Source organism: Heterodontus francisci, chromosome 47 (assembly GCF_036365525.1).
Source record: "Heterodontus francisci isolate sHetFra1 chromosome 47, sHetFra1.hap1, whole genome shotgun sequence".
In the NCBI taxonomy this organism is placed as follows: Eukaryota; Metazoa; Chordata; class Chondrichthyes; order Heterodontiformes; family Heterodontidae; genus Heterodontus; species Heterodontus francisci.
The window spans coordinates 9,449,674-9,462,984 of NC_090417.1; the positions used below are offsets into that span (position 1 = coordinate 9,449,674).

The 13,311-nt window shown below is 42.9% G+C and overlaps 1 protein-coding gene across 4 annotated transcripts in view; it reads left to right on the plus strand.

Annotated features, from left to right (window-relative positions):
* Positions 1–11,639, plus strand: part of LOC137357129 (cytosolic purine 5'-nucleotidase-like) — a 69,220-nt gene extending 57,581 nt beyond the window's left edge. For 2 of the 4 annotated variants that reach the window (XM_068023184.1, XM_068023187.1), the window contains 5 exons: positions 3,988–4,039; positions 4,497–4,557; positions 6,820–6,996; positions 8,815–8,922; positions 11,432–11,637. In XM_068023184.1, coding sequence (XP_067879285.1) covers positions 3,988–4,039; positions 4,497–4,557; positions 6,820–6,996; positions 8,815–8,922; positions 11,432–11,512 — 479 coding nt within the window. In that variant the 3' untranslated portion in view covers positions 11,513–11,637. Of the gene's footprint in view, positions 1–3,987; positions 4,040–4,496; positions 4,558–6,819; positions 6,997–8,814; positions 8,923–9,401; positions 9,859–11,431 lie in introns of those variants that run through there. The other 2 variants (XM_068023186.1, XM_068023185.1) reach the window with 2 other exon arrangements.
* The last annotated feature ends 1,672 nt before the right edge of the window (positions 11,640–13,311 follow it).

Here is a 13,311-nt window from a genome sequence, read left to right on the forward strand (position 1 = left end):
CACAATTATATTCTCCGTGACCAACCATGGTACTGTTATGAATAGTTAGTTAATTCTGAAAACAAATTTATCTATATTTTCAACAACCTGTCCATAAGCAGATCGTGATTTAAAATTTTCCTCTTTTAAAAAAAAAACCCTGATGGTGTATTTCTCCACTCCCTCAGTTTGTGAATCCTGACTTTTAAAGGACCGCAACAACACTGTTGTTAAAGTTAAAACAAAGAAGTGGGGTTTCGTAACACACACTCTTCAACTCATAAAGGGGTTAACTTCATAATGCACACTCACAAACAAACAAGGAAAGGTAAAGGCATCAAAAGGGCAAGGACATTTACCAAATAGAAATACAAAGCTGAAATACAAACTGACAGGAAATGCTGAGTGGAGTAGGAGTCGTAGGAAATCTCTTCTCTGAAACTTTCTTCTCATGCACTTGCAGAGATAAGCTGAGGCAGTTTCTGATTTCATCCTTTTCAACAAGACAGAAGCTGGCAGAGAGCAGACAGATTTTGTTGCTGCTTTGCAGATTGTAGCTTCTTTCCTTTTTCTTGCAGGCAGGCCCCGGAGATTGGGAGATGCAGCTTCAGGCAACTTTTTTTCGTACGAGATGTTCTATAACTGAAACTGTTTCAAAACCAGACAGGCTAAAAAGGGTGGTTTCTAGGTCATGTGACCAGACCCCTTCAAGTAGCTGTCCCAGCTCCAGTTGGTGAAGTGATCTCCCCTCGCCATTTTAAACAAGTTGAACACTGAAGTAAATCAACTTAACGTGCTGTGTATAATGGCAGCTGACAATAGCACCAAGTGCACATAAATACGATAATGTACAGTTGGTTTTCATCTGTTTGTGACAGTACATTATTCCTCCTCATCCTCCTTGACCTCTCTGCAGCTTTAATGCAGTTGACCACCCCATCCTCCTCTCACACCTTTCATCTGTTATCCAGCTCATTAAAAGTGCCCATTCTTGTTTCAATTCTTACCTATTTGATTGTAGCAATAGTATCTCCAATATTGTGATGTCCGGAGTCCTCTAGGAATCTCATTGGCTCCCTCCTTTTCCTCATTGACATGCTGCATCTTGGCGACATGATCTGAAGACATGGAGTCAGTTTCCACATGCACATCAATAGCACCCAGCTCTACCTCGCCACATCCCATCTCCTGCTGCAACTCATCCATGCTTTTGTCATCTCAAGTCTCTACTATTTCAATGCCCTCCCCTTCTCCAGCCTCTGGAAACCTCAGCTCATCCAAAGCTCTGCTGCTCAAATCCTATCCCACACGAGTCCCCCTCCCCTACCTACCCTGTCGAACAGACGGACGGACGAATTAGGAGTAGGAGTAGGACACTTGGCTCTTCGAGCCTGCTCCGCCATTTAACAACAGCACGCTTGATCTGATTGTAACCTCAACTCCACATTCCCGCCACTCCCGATAACCTTTCACCCCCTTGCTTATCAAGAATCTATCTACCTCTACCTCAAAAATATTCAAGGACTCTGTTTCCACTGCCTTTTGAGGAAGACAGTTCCAAAGACTCACGACTCTCTGAGAGAAAAAAATTCTCCTCTGTCTTAACTGGGCAACCCCTTATTTTTAAACAGTGACCCCCTAGTTCTAGATTCTCCCACAAGAGGAAACATCCTTTCCACATCCACCCTGCCAAGACCCCTCAGGATCTTATATGTTTCAATCTAGTCACCTCTTACTCTTCTGAACTCCAGCGGATACAAACCTAGCCTGTCCAATCTTTCCTCAGAAGATATCCTGCCAATTCCAGGTATTAGTCTAGTAAACCTTCTGTGAACTGCTTCCAATTCAATTACATCCTTCCCTAAATAAGGAGATCAATACTGTACACAGTACCCCAGAAATGGTTACACCAATGCCTGGTATAACTGGAGCATGACATCTCTACTTTTGTACTCAAACCCCCTTGCAGTAAACGATAACATTTTATTAGCTATCCTAATTACTTTCTGTAACTGCATAATAACCTTTTGTGATTCATGCATTAGGAGACCCAGATCCCTCTGCATCTCAGAACTCTGCAATCTCTCACCATTTAGATAATATGCTTCTTTTTTATTCTTACTGCCAAAATGGACAATTTCACATTTTCCCACATTATACTCCATTTGTCAGATCTTTACCCACTCACTTAACCTATCTATATCCCTTTGTTGTCTCCTTATGTCCTCTTTACAATCTACTTTCCTACCTTTCTTTGTGTCATCAGCATATTTAGCAACCATACCTTCGGTCCCTTCATCTAAGTCATTGATATAAGTTGTAAACAGTTGAGGCCCCAGCACTGATCCCTGTGGCAGACCATCATTACATCTTGCCAACTGGAAAATGACCCTTTTATGCCCACTGTCTGTTTCCTGTTAGCTAATCTTCTATCCATGCCAATATGTTACCCCCTACACAATGAGCTTTTATTTTCTGCAATAACCTTTGATGTGGCACCTTATCAAATGCCTTCTGGAAATCTAAGTACAGTCCATCCACCGGTTCCCCTTTATCCACAGCATGTGTTACTTCTTCAAAGAATTTCAATAAATTGGTTAAACATGATTTCCCTTTCACAAAACCATGTTGACTCTGCCTGATTACCTTGAATTTTTCTAATTGACCTGCTATAATGTCTTTAATAATAGCTTCTTACATTTTCCCTCTGACAGATGTTAACTAACTGGCCTATAGTTTCCTGCTTTCTGTCTGCCTCCGTTTTTGAATAAAGGAGTTACATTCGCTATTTTCCAATCAAATGGAACGTTCTCCAAATCCAGGGAATTTTGGAAAAGAAAAACCAATGCATCAACTATCTCCCTAGCCACTTCTTTTAAGACCCTAGGATGAAGTCCATCTGGGGACCTGTCAGCCCGCAGCTCCAACAATATGCTCATGACCACCTCCCTGGTGTTTGTAATTTTCTTGAGTTCCTCCCTCCCTTCCATTTCCTGATTTACAGCTATTTCTGGGATGTTACTTATATCCTGTAAAGTGAAGACCGATGCAAAATACCTGTTCAATTCATCTGCATCCCCTATTTTCCATTATTAATTCCCCAGACTCACTTTCTATAGGACCAACGCTCACTTTGTTAACTCTTTGCTTTTTTAAATATCTATCGAAACTATTACTATCTGTTTTTATATTTCTAGCTAGGTTTCTCTCATACTCTAATTTTTTCCTCCTTATGAATATTTTAGTCATTCTTTGCTGTTTTTTCTATTCTGTCCAATCTTCTGACCTGCCACCCATCTCTGTGCAATTATATGCTTTTTCTTTAAGTTTGATACTATCTTTAACTTTTTAGTGAACCACAGATGGTGGGTCCTCCCCTTGGAATTTTTCCTTCTCGTTGGAATTCTGTGTATTCTGAAATATCCCCTTAAATGTCTGCCACTGCATCTCTCTTGACCTGTCCCTTAACCTAATTTGCCAGTGCACTTTCGCTAGCTCTGCTTTCCTTGCACTCTTACATTGGATCCCAGTCCTCTAGTGGCTCCAATTTAAAATTCTCATCTCTGTGTTTAAATCTGTTCATGGCTTTTTTTTCTGCTTACCTCGCGAGCTTCCTCCAGCCCTGAATCACCTCTCCCCACCCACCCCTGTACTGTGATCCTTTTTCTGCATCTCCAATTCTTTTTGCCCCACAATTGCCAACTGTGCTTTCAGCCACTTTGGCCCCATGCTCTGGAATGCCCTTCTGAAAACCCTCCACATCTTCACCTTCCTCTCCTCGTTTTAGACCTTAAAGCCCACCCGTTTGACCAAGCTTTTAGTCACCTATCCAAATATCTCCTTCTGTTGCTTGGCACTCACTTTGTCTAATTCGGCTTCAGTAACCAGCGTGATGATTTTTGACAGTCTTGGCGATAAATAATTGTCATTTGTTCTTGTGTAATTTTGAGCAATATAGCAAGATATGATATTAAGCACTGCCTCACCCTTTTCTGTCCTTTTTCACAGCTCTTTTTGAAGAACTTCATAACCTTGATATATTTGTGGCTGATCTTTACAAGTAAGTGAGCAATGAGATGAATTGTAGCTGAATTTGAGAGCTGGGAACTGTTTTCATTGTAAAAGGACACGATTGCAACATTTCAGATCAGTGAACTGATTCCCGACTGACAGGCTAGGAGTTTGAACTTGAAGAGAGTGAATCAAATTAGAGGCGAACTGGCCCACAGCAATTTGGCCTGGAATGGTCTGGCTTGGAGCAGCCCTGACTAAGGTCTGAAAGTGGACACCAGCCTTTTAGGTTTAACAATGTGATTAAAAATGTTATTAAGAAAAGTGACTAAAAACTAAAGGGTCAAAGATGAATTTATGTCAGTATGGCTGATGACGAACTTTTGGAAGTGTGTACTTGCTCAGCAGGTTGTGAGCACATTCTTGCCTGACATGCTGAACAACTGCAGTGTGGGTAAAGTGAGTGTTGAAATGGCCTTAACTTCAATTTGTTTCGGCTGTTTTAGGCATTTGGACAGCAGCAGCAATGAACACCCTGATATCACCTCAATTCAGAGACAAATAAAGGTAAGAGGTGCAGTTCCAACTGCCTATCAAAAGACAGAGACCAAAACATAGTAACTGCTCAAATGTTCAATCTGCAGTCAAGGTATTGGGTGAAATGACGGAATTTCCTCGAGGAACCTGTGCTGGAGACATTTAAGGAAAATTTAACTTCAAAAGTTCAAATTAGCATCTTCTAAGATTGTTAATTGCTGTAGGAAGTACTTATCCGTCTCCACTGATTCAGGTCCAAACAACAGTGAGTCGGTTATTCACAGGTATCCAAACGTTCCTCCATTAAACTGGATGTGGGCGCAGTGGAGCTGGATTGTGGTCTCAATTATTTTAACGAGCTACCCATTGGGATTACAAGTATTTTGCTATATACACTTCTGTCTGTGGTCTTGTAAAGCACTATTAGTTGAAAGAGAGCCAGCAGTGAAAACTGATGCACTGCTCATCAGGGCTACAGAATGTCAGATGGTAGTCTGACAGTTGTGTCCAGATTCCCAGAAGTTATATTGCAGTTACACTGTGGAAGGAAGGGAGCAAACGCAGGGCTGTGAAGTGAAGTTTAGATCAGATTTATTTTTTTTATTCATTCATGGGATGTAGGCATCACTGGCCAGGCCAGCATTTATTGCCCATCCCTAATTGCCCTTGAGAAGGTGGTGGTGAGCTGCCTTCTTGAACCGCTGCAGTCCATTTGGGGTAGGTATACCCACAGTGCTGTTAGGAACGGAGTTCCAGGATTTTGACCCAGCGACAGTGAAGGAACGGCAATATAGTTCCAAGTCAGGATGGTGTGTGACTTGGAGGGGAACTTGCAGGTGGTGGCGTTCCCATGTATTTGCTGCCCTTGTCCTTCTAGTTGGTAGAGGTCGCGGGTTTGGAAGGTGCTGTCTAAGGAGCTGTGGTGCATTGCTGCAGTGCATCTTGTAGATGGTACACACTGCTGCCACTGTGCGTCGGTGGTGGAGGGAGTGAATGTTTGTGGATGAGGTGCCAATCAAGCGGGCTGCTTTGTCCTGGATGGTGTCAAGCTTCTCGAGTGTTGTTGGAGCTGCACCCATTCAGGCAAGTGGAGAGTATTCCATCACACTCCTGACTTGTGCCTTGTAGATGGTGGACAGGCTTTGGGGAGACAGGAGGTGAGTTACTCGCCTCAGGATTGCTAGCCTCTGACCTGCTCTTGTAGTCACGGTATTTATATGGCTACTCCAGTTCTGTTTCTGGTCAATGGCAGCCCCTAGGATGTTGATAGTGGGGGATTCAGCGATGGTAATGCCGTTGAATGTCAAGGGGAAATGGTTAGATTCTCTCTTGTTGGAGATGGTCACTGCCTGGCACTTGTGTGGCGCAATTGTTACTTGCCACATATCAGCCCAAGCCTGGATATTGTCCAGGTCTTGCTGCATTTCTACACGGACTACTTCAGGATCTGAGGAGTCACGAATGATGCTGAACATTGTGCAATCATCAGCGAACATCCCCACTTCTGACCTTATGATTGAAGGAAGGTCATTGATGAAGCAGCCGAAGATGGTTGGGCCAAGGACACTACCCTGAGGAACTCCTGCAGTGATGTCCTGGAGCTCAGATGATTGACCTCCAACAACCACAACCATCTTCCTTTGCGCTAGGTATGACTCCAGCCAGCGGAGGGGTTTCCCCCTGATTCCCATTGACCAGAGTTTTGCTGGGGCTCCTTGATCCCATACTCGGTGAAATGCTGCCTTGATGTCACGGGCAGTCACTCTCACCTCACTTCTTGAGTTCAGCTCTTTTGTCCATGTTTGAACCAAGGCTGTAATGAGGTCAGGTGCTGAGTGGCCCTGTCAGAACCCAAACTGAGCGTCACTGAGCAGGTTATTGCTAAGCAAGTGCTGCTTGATGGCACTGTTGATGACACCTTCCATCACTGTACTGATTATTGAGAATAGGCTGATGGGGCGGTAATTGGCTGGGTTGGACTTGTCCTGCTTTTTGTGCCTGGAAGCTTTTCTTTTCATCGACAGTGATCAAAGCTGGAATGGGTTATCAGGGAGGATGAATGAGTCCAGGACGATGGATTCATTTTCAGAAGCAACAAGATGTTGCAAGCAGAAGATGGTAAGGCCGGTATTCTGGGAAAATAAGATCAAAGGGGCTGAACATCGTTCTTCATGCAAACCTTTTGTTATACAGCTATCCTGTGAAAGGTTGGGTGGTGTTTGGAGGTAACGTTCTGAAAGGAAATGGGGTACCTTTTTCGACTTGTTCTTTCCTTTTTCCACATGCTTCCAGGTAGTGACCCACGAAATGGATATGTGCTACGGAAAGATGGGAAGTTTGTTAAGATGTGGCTCCAGACAGACACTATTTGCCAGTCAGCTGATGCGCTATGCTGACCTGTACGCTGCCTCTTGTATAAATCTCCTCTATTACCCTTTCAGCTACCTGTTCCAAGCACCTCCTGTACTGGTAAGTCAGGTATCGTCTCAGTGTGTTTGTTGAAGAATCAATACTTGGAGACTCGAGGTTAAAAGGATTATTTATTAGACCAGTACCACATCTGACAGTGGCTGTAAGCTTCTCCATACATTCCACTCTCATTTAGGACAAAGAATATTTATAGGTAGCTGGAGGTGGATTTGTAAGAAACCCAGAAGTACAGGTTACATTGGCGGAGTGGGGGGACGGGGGTCATGCTCAGGCGGGACCTCATTTGAATTTCTTTTCTGTGGCTGGCAGCCAGTCAGATTGAGTTTGGGTAAGACTGTGCTCGCAGGCCGCAGCCAGGGAATCAGGAAGGTGGGGAGACTGACAAGGTGGGCGAGGAAGATAGTGGGGTGGTAGGCATCGGATTGCATGTCAGCCTGGAGATTCGGGAGGCGGGGGTGGTTATCAGACTGCAAAGGGTGGGGGTACCGTTGGATTGTGAGGGGTGAGATGGACCACAGGGAGGGAAGCCAGTTGCGGCAGGTTAGGTTGGAGGACCAGGGGAAGCACTCTTGCTCCTTCTGGCTCACCGGCAGTGCTGCAAAAAACACTTAACTACTGATCCAGCCGTTCTTGCCTCCTTCAGCTGCCGAGTTTCCTGAACCTTGGCAAACTCAGTCCACAGATGTTAGATCTAAAAGGCTGCTAAGTTCTGGGGCATGCAGCCTCATTAAGATATTTCAAATACCATACTGTCTCTTGAGAGCAGGTTACTTGCCTGTTCTCCAAACTGCTCTGGTTGAACTGGAAACAGGCATGTTTATGGCAGGTTGGAGTTTGGTTTCAGATTTTTAAGCATTTAATCTCCCATCTCTCCCCCACCCCTCACCACAGTCCCCAGCCTTTCCTGGGGGTGGGGCGGGGGTGTTAAAATTCCCTCTATTGATTATAACACATCTCACGCTTTTTAGAGTTGGCAAGAGTAACTGCTGCTCCCACTGGTTCAGGATAAGTGCAACTTACTTATCAGTCAGTGGTGTGACACTGTCAGTTCTTGAGTGAATGGGCTTTTTAAGAACAGCAGTTCTTTTTCTTGCTCTTAACTTGTGGTGCAGAATCATTCATTTACTGGTGTATCAGAGTCTCCACTATCATGCTACTCTGAGAATTTTTCTGTTTCTTATTCCTGTGGTGTGGTAATCAGATGTCTTTCAGGATTTGATAGTCACTGTTCCTCCTCCTATTTTAAAATAAATACCTTGAATGATTAAAGAAAAAAATGAACATGTCCTTCCTCTTTCCTGATCATCTCCAGGGATTCTGCAGATTTGTGTATAACACTGATGATCTTGTTGATGACCCTTTGCAAGTGTAAACTGAACTTTCTTTTTCAAGTCAAATATCAATTTTGTTGATGAAACACAGTTTTTTTCTATTTTTATCCTATTTTCCTGAAGGTGCTGCTTCCTGGGCAACATATTGACTGGTACTGAAAGCACTTCAGTATCTCTTTCATTCCCCCACACACTTGCAAACAGTGTCACGGCATCGTGATCAGGACCTAATTTATCTCCTCCCTATTTCAGGGGCACTGAGACCAGTTGTAGTGCCCCGACCACTAACTCTGTTGCGATCATCTAACTCAGCCATCGGTTGTGAATTGAACCTGAGATCTTTAAGATTGTATGATTAACTTTACCAAATGAACTAGTGGGGAAAGCTGAAACATTACATTTAATGGACAATTAAGTATGAAGCGAAAAGAGTCTTCTGTACTTGTGGAGTGGTCCCAGTTTCCCAAGATCTCCACAGATTATGGTATGGCTTAATTGATCCTTTAAGAATCTTTTCCTTTTCCAGTTGCCTCATGAATCGACAGTTGAACATGCCCCACAGGAAATCATTCATATGGAATCTTTCCTGGAGAATCAAATGAACCACATCCAACTAACCAATGGGAAACATCAGGTCAGTCAGTGTTCATGTACACCTACCATGCCCCCATCCCCCACCCCAGCCAACACAGTGTCAGCTTCCAACCTCCCCCACAGAGGTTCACTGTTAGCCTAGCTCCTACCCTCCCTTACAAGGGTAAGACTCAAGGTTGATATAACCTCCCGCTATAGGGTTGGTGTTAATGTCACTTGCTTGTCCTCCTTAAGACTTTAGTGTTAGTCTGTCTTCCACAAGGGCTTAGCTTTGGCTTTGCTTTTTGCTCCAAAGATGGACATGCTCAGTGTCTGTCGTGCTCCTCTTCTTCCCTCGCTACGCCTCCCCACCCTTTCACATGGAGGTTTGTGCCATTCTCACCCTTCAATCAGTGAGATGGATGTTGGCTTCATACTCATCCACAGAGTTAGTATTTATCGCATTTTTATTTTTCACTGTTTATTTGATGTCAAAGTGAAGGGTGTTAAGACAAAAATTTCTCTTTACCTAATATTTAGGGTTCTTGTCACATTTACGAAACTGATACAAGCATGGAGGAGGAAGAGAAATGAACAAATTGCAATTTCTTGACAGTGCAAATTGATCAGACAATTCCGTTTTGGGAAACGTTCCTTGCAGTGTCTCCAATAACAACAAATATACAGTGAAGCTGGGAGAATGTTCCTGACCCAGTGGGCGCATTGATCCTCAGCTTTCTTTACAGCCGATAAACTCAATTGTGACTTGATGATCTTTTGTGGTCTGAGAGTGTATTTACCTTACAACCAGCGACTCAGACTGACCAAAGTGCTGTTCCAGGAGGCTGCACACAGGCATTAATGGCCAGAATAATAATGGCAATAAACACTTCAAGAAAAAGTTTTCTGAAAAATTACAATCAGGATCAGGTTCTCCTAATTGAGCAATTCAGTCTGTATTCACACTATATTAAACAGGCTTTACAAAGTTTAATAACCTTGTGACTGAATTTCTCAGGAGTTGTCTGTCATTTACAAATTGTTGTAATATTTCAAACCCCTGAACGTGATGAACATTTTCTCTTCCAGTAATTTTCACCCGAGAGATAATAAATGGAACTGGTAGAGTAACATGAAGACCTGTTTGAACAAACACTTTCTCCCCGCCCCACTGACCACTTAATGCCATTGCCCCCTTCCCCCAAACCCCTCAGCATGACTGAAACCTAGTGCGTCATGCAGAACCTTCAGGACAGGAGGGGGGAGCAGAGAGAAAGGTAGAGGAGGAAATATGAATTTAGGGGAAAGAAAAAAGAAATAGAGTGTGAGAACTCCTTCCAAGTGTTAAAGTCCTTTTCTGGAACTTGTATGAGTGATTGTGACTGTGTAGAGAATATAGAACATAGAACATAGAACATTACAGCACAGTACAGGCCCTTCGGCCCTCGATGTTGCGCCGACCTGTGAAACCATCTGACCTACACTATTCCCTTTTCATCCATATGTCTATCCAATGACCACTTAAATGCCCTTAAAGTTGGCGAGTCTACTACTGTTGCAGGCAGGGCATTCCACGCCCCTACTACTCTCTGAGTAAAGAAACTACCTCTGACATCTGTCCTATATCTATCACCCCTCAACTTAAAGCTATGTCCCCTCGTGTTTGCCATCACCATCCGAGGAAAAAGACTCTCACTATCCACCCTGTCGAACCCTCTGATTATCTTATATGTCTCTATTGAGTCACCTCTCCTCCTCCTTCTCTCCAACGAAAACAACCTCAAGTCCCTCAGCCTTTCCTCGTAAGACCTTCCCTCCATACCAGGCAACATCCTAGTAAATCTCCTCTGCACCCTTTCCAAAGCTTCCACATCCTTCCTATAATGCGGTGACCAGAACTGCACGCAATACTCCAGGTGCGGCCGCACCAGAGTTTTGTACAGCTGCAGCATGACCTCGTGGCTCCGAAACTCGATCCCCCTACTAATAAAAGCTAATACACCATATGCCTTCTTAACAGCCCTATTAACCTGGGTGGCAACTTTCAGGGATTTATGTACCTGGACACCAAGATCTCTCTGCTCATCTACACTACCAAGAATCTTCCCATTAGCCCAGTACTCTGCATTCCTGTTACTCCTTCCAAAGTGAATATAATCTCTTTCTCTCCCCCTTCCAAGAAGCCTGCTGTTATATATTTATAACAGTACCAAGAAATATTCTCGGACGTGAATGAACAGATCAGAACTCAATACGAGTTCAATTTGCAACATCAGGAAACAACTTGTGACGTCAGGGTTTGGGCTAAAGGTTGGGCTGAGGGTTTACTGTAAGGGTTAGGGTACGGATTTAGGATAATGGTAACCAAACAATGAGATCTCTAGTTATTGATTCCATCTTCTCGTTTGCCCACTTATGATTCATATAGAATTGAGCCAGAGAGCTGTGTGTGAATTTACAAACATCTGCTATCAAATCAGTAAATTGAAGATGTCACATTAATGACTTGCATCTGAAACATGGTTTCAATGAGAGTTCTAGGCTTCAAACAACTTGTATTTAATATGCAGGCACTGAACCGGTATCATCCAGCATTAGAAAACACATTTACCTCGGAGGCAAATTCCAAAGAGACTTTTTTCCTGGAGTAACCAGAGTGTCGTGAGTGATTATGTTACCATTTGTTTGTGCTGCAAGTATTTGTACAGAGCTTTCTGGAGTTTCTGTTTAAAGTATGTAAGACAATGGTTTGGAGATGAGGTCACAAAGATTTGTTACTGGAACTTCTGACATTTCATTACACATGATAAAAAAAAAAGGTTTGAAATATCTTTTCTTCAATGAAAAACATGAAAAAAATCTCAAAATAAGTTTGCATTTTTTAGATATGTATGATGTATCCTTCCTTATTCAAAATCATATAAATCAATGCTAGAACAGACAGATGATCATTTCATTGTATTCCACAGATCGAGGTTGTGTTGGAACAGGAAGAGGCCATTCAGTCCGTTGAGCCTGTTCTGCCATTCACTTCAATAAAGGCTGATCTGTATCTTAACCCATTCATTATAGTATTAAGGTTACATTGTAATTTAAGACATTGGCATATTGTGACCTTTTTCTGTGCATTTGGATTACAACCGAAACAACTGTAACTAAAACCAGAAAACTAAAATCAGAATTGGTCCAGGTGGATTTGCTGAAATTGTACTGGGTATTAAATAGTCAAGTTACACTTTCCGCAGAGCCTGATTCATGCTCCAGCCAGAGGACTTCAAGTGATTACTAACTCTACATTTGTACCTTTCTGTAAAATCCATGAAACAACGTTGTCTAGAGAGTTCCACAGTTCGGAGAAGTGTGAAGTTTCAGCGCTGGCATTCTGTGCAGATACTTTAGACTGCTCAAGAAGATTGAGGTACAGTTCCAGCAGTTCTGTTCAGGCAGCGGAAGAAATGACTCTCATCTCAGCCTGTTTTCATACTGGCAGATGTCAATATTTCTTCTGAATGGTTTGCGGTGGTAATTGTAAAAATTACCTCAATGACGTATTCTAATCCAAGGCATGCCTAATTTTTGGACTCAACAAAATCACTTTCAAACTCAATCATATTATGGTCACTCTTCCCTAAAGGTATCTTTACTACAAGGTTATTAATTCCTCCTACGTCAATTGGGAAACACTCATTTTAACCCAATTGGATGATTCTTGACTGTAACAGTTCATCCTTTTTCCTCTCAGCCAATATTGCTATTTAAGTATCGTAAAATATTTTTAGTGTCAACCTTGACCCAGGTGGTAGCACTGTTGCCTCTCAGTCAGAAGTTTGTGAGCTCGCTGCAGGAATTTGAGAACACAAGGTTGACGATTCAGTGCTGCACTCACAGACATACTGAGATCCCGGCTGTTCTGTCAGTCGGATGTAAAATATCCCACAGCACTATTTCGAAGACAGGTAAGGGGAGTTAACCCAGTGCCCTGGCCAATATTTATCCCTCAATCAATATCACTGAAACAAATGTTCTGGTCATTACCACATTGCTGTTTCTGGGAGTTTGCTGAGCCCATTTCCTACTTCACAACCGTGACTTCGTTTCGAAAAGTATTTCATGGGATTCAAAGCATTTTGTGAAGTCCGAAGGTTGTGAAAAGCGGTATATCACAGAATTAAGACAGTGCAGAAAGAGGCCATTCCCTGCACCGGCCCTCCTAATGAGCATTTCACCCAGTGCCACTCCTTCGCCTTCACCCTGCAAACATATAAATGCAAGTCTTCAGAACTTTATCGCCAATGAACAGAAGTGTTCAAGGAAAGTAGGGTAAAATCCTTGAAATGTCTGGGTGATTTTTCTCTTTGGCATGCTAGGATCAATGGTCAGAGGATTAATTTTCAATTCAAAGACACTCCAGGACAGTCCAGGAAGATTGTCAACCTTCATAAAAGCATGC